General features: G+C 35.7%; 1 protein-coding gene and 1 pseudogene across 3 annotated transcripts in view; one reads left to right on the top strand and one right to left on the bottom strand.

Annotated features, from left to right (window-relative positions):
* Positions 1–25,167, bottom strand: part of SCFD1 (sec1 family domain containing 1) — a 108,181-nt gene that overhangs the window by 43,920 nt on the left and 39,094 nt on the right. For all 3 annotated transcript variants that reach the window (XM_003952459.6, XM_003314289.6, XM_009427617.5), the window contains 4 exons: positions 15,013–15,152; positions 12,057–12,147; positions 11,422–11,495; positions 10,358–10,439 (listed from right to left, as the gene is read on the bottom strand). In XM_003952459.6, coding sequence (XP_003952508.3) covers positions 10,358–10,439; positions 11,422–11,495; positions 12,057–12,147; positions 15,013–15,152 — 387 coding nt within the window. The remainder of the gene's footprint in view (positions 1–10,357; positions 10,440–11,421; positions 11,496–12,056; positions 12,148–15,012; positions 15,153–25,167) is intronic.
* Positions 1,722–2,471, top strand: LOC129136968 (ubiquitin-conjugating enzyme E2 C-like; annotated as a pseudogene).

Below are 25,167 nucleotides of genomic sequence, written 5' to 3'. Positions count from 1 at the left end.
GTGCTATACAGATTTTCTAACCTGCATAAGAGAACTAGTATCTCTTCAAGGCACCTATCATGTGTAAGGCACTTTACTTACAACTATGGCTTTCAAGAGTTTTTAAAGAGAGAGCCTCAGGACCCTCTTTCTCAAACCAAATCTTCTACAGAACCCTAAACATAAAATAGATACAAGTGATCCATTAAATGTCTCCATACAGCTCTAGGGTACCAGAGAACAGTGTTCAAAAATTACTAACTTACATTATCTCATTTAATTCTCCAAATAACACTATGAGCTAGGAATTATTAATCTCATTTTAAAGATGAAGAAACAGACATACAGAAACATGTATTTGTTCAAGACTACCAGAGTAGAAGTAGTACAGAGTTGAGATTCAAATACAGGTCATACTCTAATGTATACCACAGAAAATAGGGAAAATTACACTACCCTCAAGAACGATTTTATGGCTTCCTTCTATAGGCCTTTTCTCAAATTCTTGAAATGAGAGAAAACACTAAGAGAAGCAACTTCTGTAATTCCAAAGATTAATCTTCTTCTACAACATGGGCTCAAAAGAGAATACAGTTTGGGTAATAAGAGTGACATAAAAAATGAACAAATTAAAAATATAAAACAAAATAACAAGGTCAAGATAATAAACTGAGATTCTTCAGTAGCTTCAATAAATATGAAGAATAAGTGAGTAAAAGGGGAACATTCTAGACAATCAAAAGCACTATGCGTGGAATATAGATTATATATAATGAACATAAACTCTGAGAGCCATGCATTTCTCAAAAATCCTTTTAGAAGGACATTCTATGGGAGGAATCTCATTAAAAAAAAATTCTAGCGCTTTTCTCCAAATTTCAGTCATCAGGTAAACAATCAGACTGATTTTACATTCATTTTTCAGTACACTGCCTCAATTTATATTATATCAAATTAACATTAACATGCTGTGCGCACATACACACATATACAGATTGTGTAAGACATTTGACTGGCTACAGCCCACAGGGTTTGGAAAGAACAAAGGGAGCACTTTCTAAAACTAGTTTGTCCCTTCTCTCACCAAAAGGGAATAATCTTAAAACCTATCTGACGCTAAAGTTGGACACTGTGGCATGCACCTGTAATCCCAGCTATTCAGGAAGTTGAGGCATGAGGATCACTTGAGCCCAGGAGTTCAACAGCAGCCTGGGTAACATAGACTTGTCTCTAAAAAAGACTTATCTGAGAAGTACAGGTAAGTACACATCGTTTGCTTTTTGAAAATCCATAACCTGGGACATTTGCCAGACGACCAAGAAAGGACACAAAAGAAATTCCCTTTTCCTTCCTATAAGTAATTGCAGGGATTTTTCCTTCTTTTTACTATTTCTCTCCCCATTCTAGCTATAGACACTACTGTTCTGGAACTCCATTCGCTGCTAGCGATAATTCCCATTTCTTACCTCAGTCTAATAACTGGGTTGATGACCAAGTCTAGAGTGATACTTCTTGGCTTTCCCTCTTCTTCAGACCCCAATTCTATCCCCAATAACCATTCAGCAGTGAAAAGAAAGACAAGAAGGGAATAAAGAGTTATACCTCCTTTCTACCAGTAAGAACTCAATATTCCTTTCTCCCTACTTCTCAGGAGGTACAGGGAATGATAAACCTTTCTATGTTGCAATGCTATGTTAGGAATATTCCAGATTATGAATTAGATAGGGTTTGTGAGACAGAAACCTACCTACGACGTAATATCTATAGGAAAGTATACCCCCCAGTTGCAGTCATGAGCTCTCCGAGTTCCCGTCTCTCTGCCAGCACCGCCTGGATGGCCTCCCAAAATTGCGACCCAGCCACCACTAGCATCGCAGCCTCCCACAAAGGAGCAGAGCCAAGCTGGGGTGCCGCTGGGGGTCCCATGGGCAAAACAACAGGAGCTCATGACTCATAATGTGTGGCAACAAGGGCATTTCTGCCTTCCCTGAATCAGACCACCTTTTCACATGGGTAGGGGCCATCCATGGAGCAGCTGCCACAGTATATGAAGACCTGAGGTATAAGCATAAGCTCTCACTAGAGTTCCCCAGTGACTACCCTTACAATGCACCCAGGTGAAATTCCTCACACCCTGCTACTATCCCAGTGTGGACACCCAGGGTAACACATGCCTGGACATCCTGAAGGACAAGTGGTCTGCCCTGTATGACATCAGGACCATTCTGCTCTCCATCCAGAACACTCTCCATCTCCAGCCTACTAGGAGAACCCAACATTGATAGCCCCTTGAACACGCATGCTGCCAAACCCTGGAAAAACCCCACAGCTTTTAAGAAGTATCTGCAAGAAACCTACTCAAAACAGGTCACCAGTCAGGAGCCCTGACCCAGGCTGCCCAGCCTGTCCTTGTGTCGTCTTTTTAACTTTTCCTTAGATGGTCTGTCTTTTTTTGTGATTTCTGTATAGACTCTGTATCATGCGCTGTGGTATTATTTTTGTTTTTGTCTTTTAAATTAAGCCTCAGTTGAGCCCTTGTGATGTATATTAAATAAATACATTTTGGTCATTAAAAAAAAAAGTATATCTCAAGCTACAATGAACTTAGAACCAGACTTTTAGAATATCACCTACACCTAAGCTGAAGACTGTTTATATTCTAGCCATTCCTGTTTTTTCTTACTTCTTCACATGTTTAATTCCTGGCATCTTTCAGGGCTGTATTTGGATATCCAGGTGGGTAGCACCAGTAATGCTGCATTATAATCATCTATGGTTGGTATATGTCACTACAGTAAAAACTCCTTGAGACTGCTTGTTCATTATTGTATGTATAGTGCCCTGCAAGATAACTGGAATTCTCCAAAACTCAATTGCTTTGTATAATATAACAAAATAGCTGGTTAATTTATTTTCAGTTATTCAGGTGTGCATTTTGTTGCAATTCATACCGGTGGGTTTGCCACTATATGCATGGGTTTGTCAATGTGAAAAATTATGTTACAAAAAATCAAGATGAACCATAAAATTGTATTTAAAGGTGTTCTATGATACAAGTGACTGAAAATATTTACTTGTTGGGTTTCCAGGCTACAATGAACTTAGCTCATGTGCCATAGTGACTTAGGAATCTTGAACAAAATTCATTTTACTTCTACCTCTCTTCTGTACACAGATGGGACAGTATACTATCAAGGTGAGAGACCAGGTTATTTCTTCAATTTCTACAACAGATTATCAGTCTTACTAGTTGGTTATCTCATTTCCAAACGTATGCATTTTTTCTCTCAACCAAAAACATTGAATTTCTAGCATTCCAGGCCCAAATCAGAATGTATAACCTCAACTTGTTATCTAACTCCTATCAAAAGCCAAAATGAAAAAATGATATTATAGATTATTCAAAGAATATGCAATCTTTCCACTCTAGATAATAAAAATTTTATTCTTAGTTTAAGAACAGGACATATACAAGGAACCATTAGAGGGCGATAGACTTGGCTACCTTGGTAACTCATAGAACTGCTCTCATTGAATTGTATTTAATATTATATCCCTGGGTTTCATGAAAGTTGCTATACGAAAGAGTCACATGAAATCTATAAGGGTAACTGATATTAAATACTACCTCATTACCTCACTTAATTTATTCTAGATAATGCCCAATATGAGCAATGTCTTTTGTAATGTGATGCTAAGAAATGGTTTGCTTAGAATAAAAAACAGAAAATCTTTCTGACAGAGGTTTTTTTATCTTAATCATCTCTCTCTTTTTTATCTTGGTTGTGAGAAAATTCAAAGCCAAATTTGAGAATTAACATTATAACTATTGAGCTTTTACTGAATTATTTGTGAGCTTTTATCAGATTGTTTTCATTCTATGTGCTATTTGAGGGAGCTGCCTTAAATCTGTTTTAGAATATGAACACAATATTTAATCTGTAAATTTATCCTATGTATTGACTTGTGCTAAAAATATTTAAATTCAGACTAAAATGATCTATGTAAAAAATTTAAAATGTACACAAAGTGATCTTTATAGATGGCAAGTATAAAAAATATAAACAGAAGTGACCTTATTATCACGAAATACTGAAAACTGCTTTATGATATTTCCGTGGTATTTGTAAACCGTTGTCTTGTTTTTAATGGCTCTCAGAAATCACTTAGTTTTAATTTATTCAACCAGTATGTTGAGCGCTTTTTTTCTTTTTTTGAGACAGAGTCTCACTCTGTCACTCAGGCTGGAGTGCAATAGCACGATCTCGGCTCACTGCAACCTTTGCGTCCTAGGTTCAAGCAATTCTCATGCCTCAGCCTCCAGAGTGACTACAGGTGTGCGCCACCATGTTCAGCTAAGTTTTGCATTTTTAGTAGAGATGAGGTTTTGCCATGTTGGCCAGGCCGGTCTCCTGGCCTGAAGTGATCTGCCTGCCTTGGCCTCCCAAAGTGCTGGGATGACAGGTGTGAGCCACCGTGCCCAGCTGAATGTTGAACTCTTAAAAGATATACTTAGAAAAAGAACAGCAAGTTAAATCCAAAATAGGCAGAAGAAAATAAATAATAAAAATTAGAGCAGAACCAGTGAAATTAAAAACAGGAAATCAACAAAGAAAAATCACAGACTATAGAGGTTCCCTTCTACTCTCTATTTTTTGTTATTTTTATTTTTTATGAGATGGGGGTCTTGCTATGTTGGTCAACTGGACTTGAACTCCCAGGCTCAAGAGATCCTCCCACCTCAGCCTTCGAGTGGCCAGGATTACAGGTGCATGCCACCAAACCTTGCTTAGTTGTTATTTTTCAGTTTAAATTATTCCTAATCCTATGGTTACTCCAAAGGGATTACAAAAGAGCAAACCATTCTCACTGAATTTTAGTAGATATGTTTTACGGAACTACAGCATGGTAGAGAGAACATGGGACTTAAAAACCCAAGTTAAAATTCAAGCTTTGGTAGATGGTCTTAAGGCAAGTATTCAGTATTTCTGAGATTCAGCTCCTCTGTAGAATGTGGGAATATACCTACTATGTTAAATATCTTATGTAACAGTGAAAAAAAAAGTTCATTCTCCCTTTAAAAGAAAAAAAACCCCACATCCTATGTTTGTATTTTCAGCCAAGGATTAGTTCTGTTTCTCTGGGGAACCCTGGCTAACACAGGTTGTTTGCTTTCTCATTATTGAGTTTTGAGATGTCTTTATTCCTTTGAATTTAATCTTTATGAATCTATTAAACTAGGTCTTGCTAAATGACAATGCTTTATCCTCATAAAAGTAGGTATTAGGGAAGTGAGAGCCAAGAGCAAGAGAAAGTTGATTTCATACATTTTTTTTTGAGATGTAGAAGTAGTTCCAGAAATTCACAGTAAGGAGTTGAAGGATATTCCACTCACTGAAGAGCTATCTTTTGTCATACTTGCAATAAAAAACAAAACAAAACAAAACAAAATACTTCAGATTCTCATAGTAACTAATCTTATTTTGAGATGAGAAGAGATAAAAGACAAGTGATAGCTCATCCACTGTGAACTTTCTGATACAGAATATATTTTTCCTCTGTCTTAAAGAAAAGACACCAAGGTAATAAGAACTTTCACTTGATATGCATACTGGACAAGAGATCATTTTAAACAAATCAGCACAAAATCCAGCCAAAGAAATGTTCTGACTTCTAGTTCAGTAAAAGACCTCTAATGTGATCAGGAGCAATAGTGATCAGTTAATCAAAGTCAGTTAATGTTAAAAAAAAAAAAGTCAGTTTATGTGAAGAATAAAACAGGATCTATGTTGTATGTTTAAGACCTAAAATACTCAGTCTGTCAATCACTGATCTATGTCCAAGACTTCTTCTTTGAGTACAGAGATTCAGTGACTGACATTTTTTTTCTTTCTTGCATAAAGCACACCTATCAGAAATCACCTATGATTTCCAGGTTCAGTTCTTTGGGAGTGGAATAAAAAATTTTAGAGACATTGCAAAGCAATTTCCGTAAAATACAGTATTTTCTGAGGCTTTCCAATCTTTTATGGTTAAGGTTTTTTACCCACACCTAATTCAAACAATATTTATTTAAACCATCATGTTCACTGAGTCTTTCTAAGATGTGCAACTTAGTTTTATAGAAACAATCTTTTCATACTCATACAATTGACATAAATGCAATAAAACACAAATAACTCATTAGTAAGCAAAAAAAAAAAAAAAAAAAAAAATCCAATCATGAGAGCAGAAAAAGGCACAAGATGATAATAAGGAAATTGTTATGACATGTTAATAATGTGGCTACTGGCCACTATGGTTTACAGAGGGCATCAGTTAATTTGGTGTGTTGACTAAGTGGAGATCAGTTAAGAGAGTTTCCACTTTATTTTGAAAGCTTATCTTCCCCATAAAAATATAAGGCAGTTGAACCAAAAAATAAAAATAAAAAGTCAGTCCTCAGAAGGAACACTAGTGAAAAGCTAGCATTGCCAACAAGGGTTAAGCCTTCTTTAGAGTACAGACATCATCACCTAATCAGATGATGTCTTTACATCTAATTCAGTCCCTATAAGACTGTCTATAAGAACAAGTAAAACAAAAATGAGGATCCAGTAACAATTAAGCCTTGCCTCACAAAGTTTATTGATAGCTTATTTTTTACCAGCTATATCCGGTTGGTTGGAGCATTCAGATATGGGTGCTTTTCCTCTAAGGTGGGAACACTGGGGGAAAGAACCCATGATACCATTTCTCTCTCTCATCTCATCAACTATGCTTTACAAGTAGGCTTCTTTTCTTTAGGTATCTGGAGCTAAAGAGTACTTTATTCAGGTTTGCTACATAGGTGAGCTAAGAATAATTAAAACAGGCTGTCTACAAATTATGTAAGTAATCCCAGAAGCCATTCTCTAACAACCAGCAAGTGGGAAAGTTGCATTCGTATTAGGGATGAAAAAACAACTAAAGAAAGGGTTTAAAAATATAGATGACTCAAAACAAATGAGTATTCAACAATTTACTCTTTATTAGACCCAAATTACCCAAATCACTAAAATCCTCAGAATATCAATAAAGTGAAAATGTTTCTTAAAGTTATGACAAACTGGTGTGCTCTAATTTTCCACCAAAACATCAATTGCGGGGTAACTGCCAGGACTTCTAAAAAGATTAATTTCTTCTTTAGAAAACGATTGAAGGAAATGTAAGAAGTGGTTATACTCTAAACAAAAGAAGAAATATGTAAAACTAATACAGTCAAATACTAAGAGAAATGCTGAGACCTCTACATGACACAATCTTCTAGCTAGTAAAAAATATTTACAGCCAGGCGCGGTGGCTCACGCCTGTAATCCCAGCACTTTGCGGGGCCGAGGCGGGTGGATCATGAGGTCAAGAGATGGCGACCATCCTGCCCAACATGGTGAAATCCTGTCTCTACTAAAAATACAAAAATTAGCTGGGCGTGGTGGTCCATGCCTGTAGTCTCAGCTACTCAGGAGGCTGAGGCAGAAGAATCGCTTGAACCCAAGAGGTGGAGGTTGCAGTGAGCTGAGAGTGTGCCACTGCACTCCGGCCTGGTGACAGAGTGAGACTCTGTCGCAAAAAAAAAAAAAAAGGTGCTTAGGTGAATATATGTTCACAAATAAGTAATGCTCAGATGGTCAAGAAATTCTGGTGAAAAGAGAAGAGATTACGGAGCAAAATATTTCTTTAATTAACATTAACATAGCCAGCAGTAGGTGGTTTAACATAGTAATGGTATAAATAAACATGCTGCTTAAAAGTAAATATTATAAGGATGGAAATTTAAGAGTTATGAAAAGTTATAAGAAGAAATTCTGTAACTAGGAATAATGAGAAATAATGAGAACAATACAGTTTATCTGCTACTTTTGACAAGGAAGAACTTAAAATATTTAAAATAAATATGCTTCTTTATCTAGGATATAAAAAAAACTTCTGATTTTTAATTGGGCTTCTTAGAATGACCCAACTAGGAGTAGTGTGTTCTACAGATGACATTATTTTCCCTCTGTAAAGTGAATGTCCTCAATAGCACACTTTGTTTAAATCAGATCTTATGATGAAAAAGGATCATTAGCAAGATAATGATTCAATAATATCTATTTTTTTGGCTGGGTGTGGTGGAATGCACCAATAGTCTTAGTTACTAGGGAGGCAAGGCAGGAGGATCCTTGAGCCCAGGAGGTTAAGGCTGTATTGAGCTATGATTGTGCCACTGTACTCCAGCCTGGGTGACAGGGAGAGACCCTGTCAAAATAAATAAATAAGTGAATAAATAAAATCTCTCTTTTACATAAAATCACTCAATATCTTGAATGACAGATTAGTTTCTTGGCATAAGATGCTCTGCCAGAGAATTAGCAACCCTAAAGGGAACACTTTCTTTTATAAGACCAAGAGGTCTTCAAGTAGAATTGTTTAGGTTGGGCATGGTAGCATATTAAACTATCTCAGACAGATGGCCTCTGTTAGCAAAAACTGATCTGAAAAACTCACCTAAAATCATTAGTGTAAAATTATAATAAGCACCATAAAAATTTCATAAGTAAATTATGTCTTATAAATCATTTTTCACCTACACATCTATAATAGTTGTCTTCCAGTTCCACTTTTATTTCCAGAACTCACCGTCCCTTATCCTCCACAGTCTTCTTTATTTTAAAACATAAATCAGATCATGTCATTAACCTCTAATGAGTTATCATACTTAAATTTCTACTTTTTTTGATTCCATATCCTACCATCACTCTTTCCCTCCTCAATAAAGCACATTTGTCTTTTTCTAGGTTCTCAAACATACCGAATTTGTTTGTCGTAGGGCCTTTGCACTTCTTATTCCCTCTGCCTGGCATGGTTGGCCCTGAGATCTTCACTAATTGGCTCCTTCCTGTGATTCCTGTCTCAACTCAAACATCACCTCATCAAAGGTGATTTCACTCGCAGACTTACTCCAAAGTAGGCCTCTCAGCCATTCTCATATCCCATTGCCTCACATCACCCTGCTGTTTTTGTTGTTCTCATGTCACTAAAATGCCTGAAGTTAACTTGTTTTCTAATTTGCTTACTCTGTTTACTGTCACTACAATATAAGCTTCAAGAGAACAGAGAACTTGTCTGTCTTGTTTACTACAGTATCTTCAGGGCCTAGTACAATATACATAGAGCCACTCAATAAACATGATTGAATAAGTAAATTAACCAAAATTTTCTCAAACTGTAAGTTCTAGTCTCCGACCTGAAGGAAATTCTCAATATAGCTCTCTGTTGTATTTCACCTGGTGATATATCTATACATCTATATCTGTATCTGTATCACCTCCACAAGAGACAATGACCTCAGGTAAACAGATCTGAACAGCCTTTTGCCATTTCACAGAGACACTACATATAGAAGTGAAAACATCAGCAGAATCACCTACAGACTGCAGTTCTGTTTCTATTCCTGTATGAACCTGAAAAATATCAAGTACCAAGATGTGAAACAAAGAAAAAAATTAGGTTGTTGGCGTAATAGTAATTATGCAGGTTTAAACTGCATGCTGCCCATTATCTATGTTAGTGCCTTTCTAATGCTTTTGTGGCTTTTAAAATTATTTAAATAATACCTTTAAGTACCTTCTCAATAAATCCCAGGTGTTATCAACTTCTCTGACAGCCAGCAATTATATTCAGCTTTTTAAACAGTTTCAAATGCATCATATAAAATGGAAAGGAGGGGTCAATATTAGCCAAGTTTTAGCATATGGTCAATCTGCCACAGAAATTCAGCTCCAAGTGTGGAGAACAAATAACAGCAGAATACTGAAGGACTGATTAAGTAAGCTGACAATGGGGCAATCATGAACACGGTAATGAGAAAAAGAACTATAACAATATGTAGAACTCCCAACATACTTGTTTCAAAATCACAGTTCAATGATACACAGTAAGAAGCTACAATGTTAACAGATTCTCTAAATTTAAAAAGTTCAGAACAAAGTCACATAAATAAAAGTGATGTTATTAATGGATATTTTAGATAGAACTCTGGTAAAAGAGATTTCCAAATCTATTACTGATGCTGAGATACAAGTCTACTATTAATACAGTAGTAGGTACAGCAGTGATATTGAGGCAGTGCAATATAATAGAAATATCATAGATTCCCACTTCTATTTACTAAACATGTGACCTTGGAAATCACTTAATCTTTCTGGATTCCTAGGTTACTTTATTTGCAAAAAAATAACTATAATACTGCTGTCTTCCATAATTATACTTCATGTTACAGTGGGGACTCAATAAGATAATGAATACTAAAGCATCTTACAAAGCATAAAACCCTATGTAAATGCAAGTCATATTGTGGGGGGGAAAAAGTTAAATTTACCTTTATATGTTCTAAAACAGCAGTGGCAACATTTGTATGGAGATCAATAAGTCTTTTTTTCTCAAGGAGTTCTGGCAAAGAACTGCAAGTATCAAAAAATTAAATATTAACCAATAAATTTTCTAAAATGATATAGACTTTATCTCATGCCTGGTGTTTCCCCTGTGGAAACTCAGAACAGTGAAACAGTAACAAGATGACAAATTAAACTATCAACTAATTTAATCTCTAGACTTGAACACCTACAGTATTTATTAATACAGGTGAAATGCTTATTTTAAAATAATCTGGCTCCCAAATATCATTATTTCTATCATTTTACTTTCTGATTCCAAATTTTGGAGGCTTAAATAAAATCAAATTAATGGAAACATGCTTTATCTGTATTTCTAAAACACATTTCCTCCCTCCTTCTTTTTTTTGAGACAGTCTCTGTCGCCTGGGCTGGAGTGCAATGGTGCTATCTCGGCTCACTGCAACCTCTGCCACCCAGGTTCAAGCGATTCTCCTGCCTTAGCCTCCCAAGTAGCTGGGACTACAGGCGTGCACCACCACTCTCAGCTAATTTATTTATTTATTTTTTTAAGTAGAGATGGAGTTTCACCATGTTGGCCAGGATGGTCTCAATCTCTTGACCTTGTGATCTGCCCGCCTCAGCCTCCCAGTGTTGGGATTACGGGCATGAGCTACTGCGCCCAGCCTCCTCCCTCCTTAATGGCATTCAAAGTACAGAAAAAACTGTTTAACTTTTAGTTAAGAAAACAGTATCTACAATAAAATTAATAATCGCTTGCCCTACTTTATCATTAATAGTATTTTCCTCATAAAATTACCCCTATTACACAGTTCTAACTGGTGAAAGAATGAATAATCTCCTATATCTAAGAGGGAACTAAAATCAGCTTAAACATTTAGTTAAATACAATTTAGTTCTTTAAATTCAAAGTTATATTTGCTATTGCCTACAGTTTCCTACTAGTTAAAAACATTAACAATTTTTTAGTTAAATAAAAAAAAAATCCTATCAACAGAAAGACTTCAAAGAGGATATACTGCTCACTTACCTAACAGCTGATGTTAGCTTAGCGGTATTGTCAGAAAGCATACTTATGGCTCCTTCATCTTCCCCTTCTAGTCCCTTGTAAAGAAAAAAGGTCTCAATAGCTACTCAAAAATCCCAGGCACAAGCATAAAAATCAACACATTCCTAAGATTATTGATATACCGTAAGATTTTTAAGTCACCTAGAATAGTAATTCTCCTCCTCTGAGGTGCAAGCATATATATTTTAACGTTACATAAAAGTTCTAGTAATCGCCAGTCTAATGGTTAGATGTCTAAATGATCAGCTGGCATTTTTGGATAAGGAGACAGGCCCAGAGACGTGCCATAGGTCACATAGCAATAAATAGTAGAGCTGAAATCTGAAGTTACATCGAAGTATGGTAGAATGAGCAGCATTGGAACATACATCTCTAAAATGATGCTACATTATATATTTTTTCAAATCATATTCATATTATTTTTTCTCTTCTCAATATTTAGATTTCTTTTTGATCACTTACGTAAGTTGAAAATATTTTTGTTATAAAAGCATTAAATGGCCTTCAATTTTTATAAGGAAAAAAACCCAAATCTCTTTATCTAACAGATAATCCTCCTCTTTCCTATAATTCTTAGAAAGCAAATAGAATCTTACCATAATGCTTTTAAGTCGTTTGACCTCATCTTCCTGTGCTCTGTAAGATTCTAGTTCTTGTTGAACTGATTCTGCAACTTCTGGGAATGGACTAAAACAGTATTGCACAAGAACTATGAGGATGACATTAAAAGACCGATTTTTGTGTAAATTCTAAAATATATACAATGAACATTTATTATTTTAAATATACTTATTTGGATTTGAATATATGTTATATATAACAAAGGCAGAAAAGATTCAGCACAAATACAACTACATATCCTTCTGATATCTATATAATACTATTTCTTTAAAATGCATATAATACTTATACATCTAAAATTTAAATTTCATTTCTATTTTTCATTAACAGTATCATACATTCTCTTCACTTATACGTTTTTAGAAGAAAAAGTAAAATATTTACATGACTGAAAATCAATGGAAGACAAGTCATGTTATATCAAATATCAATTAAATATTCCTATCCAAATTAACACGTCATGTCAAAGGGTCCATGCAACTACAAAGACAGCATTTAAAAATATCACCTGCAAGTAACTGTGAAAAAATTCTTGTAACTCAAAAGTCATAATATCCCAGAACACTACTGGTAAAAATTAAAAATAGCACTTGGGCCACAGTTTTGGTGGCCTAAAACCTGATGTCTTCTACCAGGACATTGTGGTTTAGCAGTAACTTACATAGACTTTAGGCAGAAGTGATCTGCAATCATGAGTGCTCAGGTAGAAAACACTGTACTAATCTTGACAAACTCTAGGTGAATACATGTTGATCATGAAATGTTTCTTAAAATGAGTATTTTTCATCTACAGCCTAGGGGGAGGCGAGAAGCCCTTTCTCCTTTAAGAAAGAAAAGGTCATGTCTCATTAACAGTGAACAAAAACCTTTTCCCCATTCCTCAGCTCTGACATCTGAAAATACCTCTCTAATAACGAGCACATTTTATCCAATGGAGACTAGCAGAAAAGACAGGAGCTCAGAAAGGATTCTGAGGAACACAGTCCAATTTTACCTCACAAGCACAGGCATTTACTCCAGCTCCAGTTGAGTCTATATTGGCAAAAAATAGCACTGAGGCCTCAGCATTGCACTGGGGAGTCAGAAACCCTTGTTCCATCTAATTATAATGGAAACTTCCTTTACAGGCAAGCTCTTACCCTCTCAGGGCCCTAGCTTTATCTGTAAAATGTGTGGGTTGAACTGGATAATCCTCAAAATCTCTGATATCTTTAGGTCTCAGAGTTAACAGAGAATAACTGCTCACATTTATTAAGTGATTTTACTATATATCAAACACCATGCTAAGAATTTATCTTTTCTTTTTTTTTTTTTTAAGATGGAGTTTTGCTCTTGTTGCCCAGGCTGGAGTGCAATGGCGTGATCTCGGCTCACTGCAACCTCATTTAATCCTGATGAATCTGTTGAGGTAACTATCATAACTTAACTATTCAAGGTTAAGACTGGGTGCTTTATGGTCTGCAAGACCTGGGTTTCATCCCTGGCTTTACCAACAAAAGCTGGATGACTTGGGCAAATTACTCCTTTAAATTCATTATCTCAATCTTCTCAACAACCTTCTGAAATACGGCAATAGGTAGAATTATTATCTCCCTATTTTACTGATGAGGAAACTGAAGCTCAGAGAGGTTTAAGTCACTTGTTTATGCTATCTCCAAGTGTCTTTGTGCCCATGTTACTATTGTATGTAAGATGCAGAGCAAAAGAGCTATTCCTACTTAATGAATATGAGGTTAAAATTCTTACTATTCAACTGACCTCTTAAATTGTTCTTAAACATATGTTCTAAAAAAATTCAAAATTTCCATATTTGAATACAGAGATTTTTTTCTTAAGCTTTTCTCTATTAGGGAATGCCAACTTCAAAATATTCTGTATTCTCTATAAATAATGCCTCTCTAATAAAAGTAATTTCTTGTACTTCACCATTCTGGAGGGAAATGTAGATTATGGAATTCCAAAGGGAAGAGTATTATTTAAAATCAAATTTATTAAAATTAATTAAAATAGTACCTAAAACTGCCATAGTGAGAAAGAGAAAGACAGTGACTTTTCTCCAGAGAAAGTCAATCTTTGTTATGGCGATTTGATTTTCCAGCTTAAAAAAAAGTTGTAAGTAAAAAAAAGATAAAGCATATTAAAAACCCAGCATGTTGAACCAAGTCTATATTCTACTTCTCTTTAAACAATAAATATAAGCCCAAAAAGAACAGCTATATCAAGGACACACACACATTTTGAAATATTTTTAAAAAATCATATTTTCATAATTGTTGATGAACAGTATTCTTTTTCTCTGAGGAATAATATTTTTGTTTGTTTAGAATGATTGCTCTAGCCATAATGATCACTAGATAACTTTTATAGCAGTAACTGAGCCCATGAAGTACCCTAAACTTTAAGGGGGCATAGCATCACATGGGATATGTATATCTGCCCACAGTAAATCACATGGCAAATTAATGCAGTTTTATCACTCATTATTTCTAATGTACTTTGAATAAATTTCTAGGCTTTTAGGCTTAGGTACTCTCTCCACAAGTATCTAAAACAAGGTTTACATGAGGGCAACATGTAACAAAAAGGAAAAAATCACCCCCAAAATCACAAAAGCCAATTTAAATGAAAGGCAGAGATGGTCTTATAGAGTCAGTGGAGACAGCAACAAAATTGAAAAAGACTATCTGTATAGGATGATCTCACTGAAAGCAGAAGCGGTCCCTATAAAACAACAATGAACAAAAAACAACTTAGGAATCAGTGAGAAATGGAGAAATAAAGACAAATATCTACGGACTATCTAATTACAGCCCCCACTCATTGGGTGAACGAACCTACAGGACCCTTTTTTTTCTCAAATTAATTAAGGTGGATGACACCTTAATTTCTCTTTAAAAAAATGAATCTTTTACTTATTGATATTTTGCTTACCTTCCTTTATGTTTTTGCCAAAATTTATCAACCGGAGTTAAATCATAAGACTTCTTGTTTTTTCTCTTTGGTCTAGCACCAGCTGGAGAGTTTTCCACTCCTGAAGATTCTTCCAAATTAACCCTGTTTAAATGGAAATCCTAGGAAAAAGTAATCTTGTGTTAAACAACTGTTTTCTAAGTCTAATAAAAATAGAATCTTGTTGCCCTTTCTAATGTTTCCAAGGACAAAATATAGATCTGAAATTTAAAAGATCTCCTCCCAATCTTTTGTTACATACAAATGTAATTTTGTTTCTGTATTTTAATGAAAGTATTAGATGTATATTAAAATTTCAAACAAGAAAAAGAGAAAAACATGTCAATATGCTTGTGTATCCTTCTAGAAAAACATTGATGCATATAATAGCACATACACAGCCTCTTAATTTTATTTTTTAAAATGGGATTACAGTGTACATGTTATATCTTTTTTCATATAATAATACATTTTACAGCTCTTTCTGTATCTGTATACGTACATTTACTTCATCTTTATCATAACTACACAGTAGTCCAATGTTTGGCTAAATCAACTTATGCAACCAGGCCTCCTGATGCTTGGTCATTTCCAGTAACAAATGTTATCTTAAATATTTTTAAACTCTTAGAGAGTCAACATTCTGATGTGTCACTTGAGTGATGAACTGCAATTTAAAAAATTACAATAGATGCTATAATAATAAGTGATGCCCCTCTTTCACACAAACTTTAAGAGTCAGGCCAGTAGTGGCTAAACTTTCTTGCCTAGGACTAATTTTATTCACGTGAGGCTTGATTTTTGTACCTTTTCTGTAAAAAAAAACAAAAACCCCCCAAAACCCAAAATCAAACCAAACCAAACCCACAAAAACCATTAGGCAAAAATAAAAGTAAGTATCTTTTTTCTTTCCCCCAACTTCTTGCATTACATCTATGGGTTCCCTCACAAATAGCAGCATTTTATGGTTCAATGCCAACTAAAGAATAGTGAAAGATAAAACATGACTATCAACAAGTAAATGATTGATGAAGAAGGAAGACACAGTATGGAGAAATTATCCAGCATGACTGAAATATAATTATCTTAGTTCTAAGGTATCTGTATATATTTTGAATTAATGATTATTCTAGGTCTTAGCAAATTAAATATACTGAATGCAGTTCAGTCTCCTTTAGATAAAACAAGGTTATCAATACTGACTCTGGGTCCTTAACATAAACCTTGTAACTTTCTCAAATAAATCTTTTATAATAGTTTATTTCCTTGCCATTTTTCTCTTTGACATAAAAAACAGGATTTGAAAAATTAGAGATGTCTACATACCCAGTAATGGGATTGCTGGGTCAAATGGTATTTCTAGTTCTAGATCCTCAAGGAATCACCACACTGTCTTCCACAATGGTTGAACTAGTCTACACTCCCACCAACAGTGTAAAAGCGTTCCTATTTCTCCACAGCCTCTCCAGCACCTGTTTTTCCTGAATTTTTACTGATCACCATTCTAACTGGTGTGAGATGGTATCTCATTGTGGTTTTCATTTGCATTTCTCTGATGACCAGTGACGATGAGCATTTTTTCATGTGTCTTTTGGCTGCATAAATGTCTTCTTTTGAAAAGTGTCTGTTTATATCCTTCGCTCACTTTTTGATGGGGTTGTTTGATTTTTTTCTTGTAAATTTGTTTACGTTCTTTGTAGATTCTGGTTATTAGCCCTTTGTCAGATGGGTAGATTGTAAAAATTTTCTCCCATTCTGTAGGCCGCCTGTTCACTCCGATGGTAGTTTCTTTTGCTGTGCAGAAGCTCTTTAGTTTAATTAGATCCCATTTGTCTATTTTGGCTTTTGTTGCCGTTGCTTTTGGTGTTTTAGTCATGAAGTCCTTGCCCATGCCTATGTCCTGAATGGTATTGCCTAGGTTTTCTTCTAGGGTTTTTATGGTTTTAGGTCTAACATTTAAGTCTTTAATCCATCTTGAATTAATTTTTGTATAAGGTTTAAGGAAGTGATCCAGTTTCAGCTTTCTACATATGGCTAGCCAGTTTTCCCAGCACCATTTATTAAATAGGGAACCCATTCCCCATTTCTTGTTTTTGTCAGGTTTGTCAAAGATCAGATGGTTGCAGATGTGTGGTGTTATTTCTGAGGCCTCTGTTCTGTTCCACTGGTCTATATCTCTGTTTTGGTACCAGTACCATGCTGTTTTGGTTACTGTAGCCTTGTAGTATAGTTTGAAGTCAGGTAGTGTGATGCCTCCAGCTTTGTTCTTTTTGCTTAGGATTGACTTGGCAATGTGGGCTCTTTTTTGGTTCCATATGAACTTTTGTTTTTTTCCAATTCTGTGAAGAAAGTCATTGGTAGCTTGATGGGGATGGCATTGAATCTATAAATTACCTTGGGCAGTATGGCCGTTTTCACGATATTGATTCTTCCTATCCATGAGCATGGAATGTTCTTCCATTTGTTTGTGTCCTCTTTTATTTCGTTGAGCAGTGGTTTGTAGTTCTCCTTGAAGAGGTCCTTCACATCCCTTGTAAGTTGAATTCCTAGGTATTTTATTCTCTTTGTAGCAATTGTGAATGGGAGTTCACTCAGGATTTGGCTGTTTGTCTGTTATTTGCGTATAAGAATGCTTGTGATCTTTGCACATTGATTTTGTATCCTGAGACTTTGCTGAAGTTGCTTATCAGCTTAAGGAGATTCTGGGCTGAGACAATGGGGTTTTCTAAATATACAATCATGTCATCTACCAACAGGGACAATTTGACTTCCTCTTTTCCTAATTGAATACCCTTTATTTCTTTCTCCTGCCTGATTGCCCTGGCCAGAACTTCCAACACTATGTTGAATAAGAGTGGTGAGAGAGGGCATCCCTGTCTTGTACCAGTTTTCAAAGGGAATGCTTCCAGTTTTTGCCCATTCAGTATGATATTGGCTGTAGGTTTGTCATAAATAGGTCTTATTATTTTGAGATACGTTCCATCAATACCTAATTTATTGAGAGGTTTTAGCATGAAGGGCTGTTGAATTTTGTCGAAGGGTTTTTCTGCATCTATTGAGATAATCATGTGGTTTTTGTCTTTGGTTCTGTTTATATGATGGATTATGTTTATTGATTTGCATATGTTGAACCAGCCTTGCATCCCAGGGATGAAGCCAACTTGTTTGTGGTGGATAAGCTTTTTGATGTACTGTTGGATTTGCTTTGCCAGTATTTTATTGAGGATTTTCGCATTGATGTTCATCAGGGATATTGGTCTAAAATTCTCGTTTTTTGTTGTGTCTCTGCCAGGCTTTGGTATCAGGATGATGCTGGCCTCATAAAATGAGTTAGGGAGGATTCCCTCTTCTTCTATTGACTGGAATAGTTTCAGAAGGAATGGTACCAGCTTCTCTTTGTATCTCTGGTAGAATTCAGCTGTGAATTCGCCCGGTCCTGGACTTTTTTTTTGGGTTGGTAGGCTATTGATTACTGCCTCAATTTCAGAGCCTGTTATTGGTCTATTCAGCAATTCAAATTCTTCCCAGTTTAGTCTTGGGAGGGTGTATGTGTCCAGGAATTTATCCATTTCTTCTAGATTTTCTAGTTTATTTGTGTAGAGGTGTTTATAGTATTCTCTGATGGTAGTTTGTATTTCTGTGGGATCAGTGATGATATCCCCTTTATCATTTTTTATTGCGTCTATTTGATTCTTCTCTCTTTTCTTCTTTATTAGTCTTGCTAGCAGTCTATCAATTTTGTTGATCTTTTCAAAAAACCAGCTCCTGGATTCATTGATTTTTTTGAAGAGTTTTTTGTGTCTCTATCTCCTTCATTTCTGCTCTGATCTTAGTTATTTCTTGCCTTCTGCTAGCTTTTGAATGTGTTTGCTCTTGCTTCTCTAGTTCTTTTAACTGTGATGTTAGGGTGTCAGTTTTAGGTCTTTCCTGCTTTCTCTTGTGGGCATTTAGTGCTATACATTTCCCTCTACACACTGCTTTAAATGTGTCCCAGAGATTCTGGTATGTTGTGTCTTTGTTCTCATTGGTTTCAAAGAACATCTTTATTTCTGCCTTCGTTATTTACCCATTAGTCATTCAGAAGCAGGTTGTTCAGTTTCCATGTAGTTGTGCGGTTTTGAGTAAGTTTCTTAATCCTGAGTTCTAGTTTGATTGCACTGTGGTCTGAGAGACAGTTTGTTGTGATTTCTGTTCTTTTACATTTGCTGAGGAGTGCTTTACTACCAACTATGTGGTCAGTTTTGGAATAAGTTGATGTGGTGTTGAGAAGAATGTATATTCTGTTGATTTGGGGTGGAGAGTTCTGTAGATGTCTATTAGTGCAGAGCTGAGTTCAAGTCCTGGATATCCTTGTTAACTTTCTGTCTCGTTGATCTGTCTAATATTGACAGTGGGGTGTTAAAGTCTCCCATTATTATTGTGTGGGAGTCTAAGTCTCTTTGTAGGTCTCTAAGGACTTGTTTTGTGAATCTGGGATTTGTTTTATGAATCTTGTTTTGCTCCTGTATTAGGTGCATATATATTTACGATAGTTAGCTCTTCTTGTTGAATTGATCCCTTTACCATTATGTAATGGCCTTCTTTGTCTCTTTTGATCTTTGTTGGTTTAAAGTCTCTTTTATGATAGACTAGGATTGCAACCCCTGCTTTTTTTTGCTTTCCATTTGCTTGGTAGATCTTCCTCCATCCCTTTATTTTGAGCCTTTGTGAGTCTCTGCACATGAGATGGGTCTCCTGAATACAGCACACTGATGGGTCTTGACTCTTTATCCAATTTGCCAGTCTGTGTCTTTTAATTGGGGCATTTAGCCCATTTATGTTTAAGATTGATATTATTATGTGTGAATTTGATCCTGTCATTATGATGTTTGCTGGTTATTCTGCCCATCAGCTGATGCAGTTTCTTCCTAGCATCTATGGTCTTTACAATTTGGCATGTTTTTGCAGTGGCTGGTACTGGTTGTTCCTTTCCATGTTTAGTGCTTCCTTCAGGAGCTCTTGTAAGGCAGGCCTGGTAGTGACAAAATCTCTCAGCATTTGCTTGTCTGTAAAGGATTTTATTTCTCCTTCACTTCTGAAGCTTAGTTTGGCTGTATATGAAATTCTGAGTTGAAAATTCTTTTCTTTAAGAATGTTGAATATTGGCCCCCACTCTCTTCTTGCTTGTAGAGTTTCTGCTGAGAGATCCACTGTTAGTCTGATGGGCTTCCCTTTGAGGGTAACCCAACCTTTCTCTCTGGCTGCCCTTAACATTTTTTCCTTCATTTCACCTTGGTGAATCCGACAATTATGTGTCTTGGGGTTGCTCTTCTTGAGTATCTTTGTGGTGTTCTCTGTATTTCCTGAATTTGAATGTTGGCCTGTCTTGCTAGGTTGGGGAAGTTCTCCTGGATAATATCCTGAAGAGTGTTTTCCAACTTGGTTCCATTCTCCCTGTCACTTTCAAGTACACCAATCAAACGCAGATTTGGTCTTTTCACATAGTCCCATATTTCTTGGAGGCTTTGTTCATTTCTTTTTACTCTTTTTTTCTCTAAACTTCTCTTCTTGTTTCATATCGTTAATTTGATCTTCAATCATTGATACCCTTTCTTCCACTTGATCGAATTGGCTACTGAAGCTTGTGCATGCATCACGTAGTTCTCGTGCCATGGTTTTCAGCTCCATCAGGTCATTTAAGGTCTTCTTTACACTGTTTATTCTAGTTAGCCATTCTTTTAATCTTTTTTCAAGGTTTTTAGCTTCCTTGTGACGGGTGCAAACATCCTCCTTCAGCTTGGAGAAACTTGTTATTATCGACTTTCTGAAGCCTACTTCTGTCAACTCATCATTCTCCGTCCAGCTTTGTTCCGTTGCTGGCGAGGAGCTGCAATCCTTTGGAGAAGAAGGGGTGCTCTGGTTTTTAGAATTTCCAGCTTTTCTGCTCTGTTTTCTCCCAATCTTTGTGGTTTTATCTACCTTTGGTCTTTGATGATGGTGACCTACAGATGCAGTGTTGGTGTGGATGTCCTTTTTGTTGAGGTTGATGCTATTCCTTTCTGCTTGTTAGTTCTCCTTCTAACAGGTCCTTCAGCTGCAGGTCTGTTGGAGTTTGCTGGAGGTCCACTCCAGACCCTGTTTGCCTGGGTAATCACCAGCGGAGGCTGCAGAACAGCATATGTTGCAGAACAACAAATATTGCTGCCTGATCCTTCCTCTGGAAGCTTCATCTCAGAGGGGCGCCCGGGTGTATGAGGTGTCAGTCAGCCCCTACTGGGAGATGTCTCCATGTTAGGCTACACAGGGGTCAGGGATCCACTTGAGGAGGCAGTCTGTCCATTCTCAGAGCTCAAACACCATGCTAGGAGAACCACTGCTCTCTTCGGAGCTGTCAGACAGGGACATTTAAGTCTGCAGAAGTTTCTGCTGCCTTTTGTTCAGAAGCATGGCTATCTTTCATTTGCAAGGCACTATTCTTAGCACCTTATATTAAGTCATTTGATCCTTACAATAACCTGTAGAAGCAGTAATAAAATTCCCATTCAAGATGAAAAAACTGAGGCATAAAGAAGTTAATTGTCCAAAGTTATAAATAAATATGTGGCAGAATCAAGATTAAAATCTAGGCAGTCTGACTTCAGAGGCAGTGCTTTTAAGCATTATGTTTTAGTTGTATCACAGTGAGAACAGAGTGAGTGGAATTAGATTCTATCACTTGAAATTCCCTGTAGTGCAGAACATGGGTAGCCTCAGGTGATAAATAGGCAATTTAAAGACTAGAGAGTTACAATAAATGGTTGGAATGACGAAAGTTTAGTATATTTCACTCTATTACTGTTTTTCCTATAGACCCCTCATATTATCATAGGGCAAGAAAGTGACTTTACTTAATCCTCTCAGTTTCCCATCCTCGTATCTAAACTTCACTTTGCACAAAAATCATCCATATAGAGAGAAAGTAAAAATAGCACAATTGTGGAAAACTATTTTAAACAGTAACAGCTACATCTGGAAAGAACCCTAGATTTAAAAAACTATCTAACAAAATAAAAGATATTGAAGAGAAACATCTTCAAACAGTTAAGTTTTATTAACTAGAATTTCTAGTGAAGTACTATTTCCATGGTGATGACACAGCTCATTCAAAATAAAGTTAACTTGCTAGCAAAATTACTGCTCTAAAAGTAGGAAAGCATGTTATTACTGAAGTATTGATGGAATACTTAAAACACAAAATAATAAAGGAATAAAAGATGTTAAGAATTCTGAGAAGTAATTTAATAGCAAGGATATTTCCATTGTTTGCATAATAGTAAGGCAAATAAAGGTAATTTCAATCTTCCAAGTTAGGAAATTAAAACATCCTGTGCTGTACTCAATCATGTTAAAGCAACTGAACGTTTATACACAAATAAAAGACAACAGAATTAGTTTTAACATGATAGAGTCTAATCTGTTTCCATTGACAGTCACATTTTCCTAACTTAGAAGATAGGACAAAGGTGCCCCAAATCACTACATATAAATAAATCCCATCAGGAAATGCTAAAAACATGTAGAAGCCTTCAGCAGTCTTGTTTTCTTTTCCCAAGTTAGAGCAATCAGTAGAGCCAGAGAGAGTTAATGTTAACAAAATAATCTCTGGATAATATACGCAATACCTATTTATGCAGACTTGCAGTTCACAGGCAAAGAAAAGGAAAGTAAAATAAAAATATCTTTTATTTTGGCAAGAATTTACTATCTCAACTCTAAATGCTATTACAGCAATCATTAAACATCTATTGTTTCAACAGATGTACTTTGGAGTCATAAACACAATGCCAGAATTTTCATATTGAGGTGACACACTAAGGTGAGTCTTCAACTTCTACTATCAAATTAACCAACAAGAGAAATAAAATACAAGGGAGAATCTATTTAAAACTAGGGAACACATATAAATACTTCTTGATAACGATGGAAGTGAACAGAACTAAGGGATGTGAGGAAGAGGAAAGGAAACTACCCATTGGCTCCACCAACATCTTCCACAGCTTTGGCTTCCATCCTCGCCTACATTAAAGAAATGTCCCATCAGTCATTTGAAGATGAACACACCTATGTTGTCTCATCCTTGCACACAAACATAGGGAGAATTCTCATCTCCAAAAAGAAGCATTTTCTCTGGAGAAAATCTTCATCTTAGGAGTTAAATAGTTTGGGGAATAGGGTTGACACCAATGAGAGAAGAAATGATAAAGAAAATGTTTAATGCACACGAATACATTTGTGTGTATTTTCTCTAAAGCAGGCAAATATTCCTCCTGTAAATCACAATTATTTCTTTCATACTTAAGATTTTAATTGTAAAATAAAAGCTGTGAGTTTCATCACTTTTTGCCAAAGGTGGGTAAAAGACAAAATATGATCTTTAATATATTAAACAGAAGATAGAATTCTAAGACAGGAATAAGGATCATTGTCTTCATAAGATAAATCAACAGACTAATATATCAGGGTTTCAATACCTATAACAGTTTCAATTGGATTTAGGGAAAATTAAAGCATTATGTGAAAAATTTATTTTTCAAAGCTCATCCCTAAAACTAATTTCCATAAGAGAAAATGTTAAAGACTAGACACCTAAGCAAAAGGGAGTTTAAAACTTATTTCTACTCTTCCTAAATGCTTCAAAACCAGTTTCTGTTCAACATTTGATAAAGTGGTGATAATGCCTCTAACGACACAATTTACAGAAGCTCCTAGAGACTGTAATTCTATTTCTTACCAAGACATCAATTATACACAACCAATAAACAATTTCCTACCCTCAAAGAGCATGGATAACTATGGAACTCAATGAGAAGAGATCAGAAGCTTTACTCTAGAGAATGAGTTACACATCAGATGTTATTTGACATCCATCACTCTACAACAGATACATATATATTAAGATGGGCTTCTAGCTAAAATGATATAAATGTATATTTATAATGGCACAGCTGTCCTGAGTGGCTGAAGAAACAAAACTCCCAGTCATGGTGATGATATGTGGTTTTAATCCATCTAACAATTTAAATCCAAATATTTTCTGCTTTACATAACAGTCATCTGGTTTCTTTGGTTCACACAAATCAGTCTCTCAAACGAAACTCGAGTAGAGCAAGGATTAAAACATGTTTGTTAGGAAGAAACAGGAAGACTCAGCCTTCCATTGATGCTTTCAAATTGTGTGCAAAGTCAACAGTCACTAATGTAATTTTACAATTTCACAATGCTACTTGTTATAAAAAAATGGGTTCTTTAATCTCAGAGAATGAGAAACCTGGAAGATGCTGTCTTTTTCGCCATGGAAAATGTCTGGAAGCAAAAGTATCCCAGTAGAAATAAACAGCGCTAATAGCCCAGACTGTGGTATCCACTATTTGTTACTCAAAGGAACCAGAGGCTTTTTGAGAAATGGATGCAGCCAGGTCTGAGGCAGAAAATGAATATGATTAGCTTAGGATATTTTTCATACCAGGAAGCAAAGAAACTATCAAAGACTGATGGGGTTATGTCAAGAAGCTATCAAGGCCAACATGATAGGCCAAAAACGAGATAATTCAAGCATCAAAATGAACAACTGTAATAGTGTAAAAACATCTCAAATATAAAAATCTGTTAGTTCATAAAATGATACTTAAACAAATGACTTTATTGATTGTCTCTGCAAATTACTAGGGTACTCACTAATTCTGAAAATTGACAAAGGAAGACAAGCATTTGTCCTAAGTAGGTGATAAAAAAAAAGTTATTTATATAAGCATATTGGCTAAAAAGATGGAGGAGGAATAACAGTATCAGAAAATCACCATTTGCCATCAGTAATTAAAATAAAGAGGCAATAATTATCAGTGACATTTAAACCTTTAGGTAAAAGATTTATGGAGAACCCTTAATGGATGGATCATGCTGACAATACCTGAAACTACTGATCAATCTGTTCACTAACATTAGGACAAACAGACATTATGTACCTCCTGATGTAATAAAACAGAAACTAAAGAACACTGCTAGTTAAAGTGGCCTTGACAAAGAATTGAATGAGATCTAATCAATTTCCACAATCAATTAGTTTACAGAAAGTATCGGGAATACAAAAGGATACAATCAGCCAAATGCCAAAATGTAGGA

Source organism: Pan troglodytes, chromosome 15, assembly GCF_028858775.2.
Source record: "Pan troglodytes isolate AG18354 chromosome 15, NHGRI_mPanTro3-v2.0_pri, whole genome shotgun sequence".
Taxonomy (NCBI): domain Eukaryota; kingdom Metazoa; phylum Chordata; class Mammalia; order Primates; family Hominidae; genus Pan; species Pan troglodytes.
The sequence above is the reverse complement of the archived record's forward strand: the minus strand, read 5'-3'. Positions and strand labels throughout refer to the sequence as shown.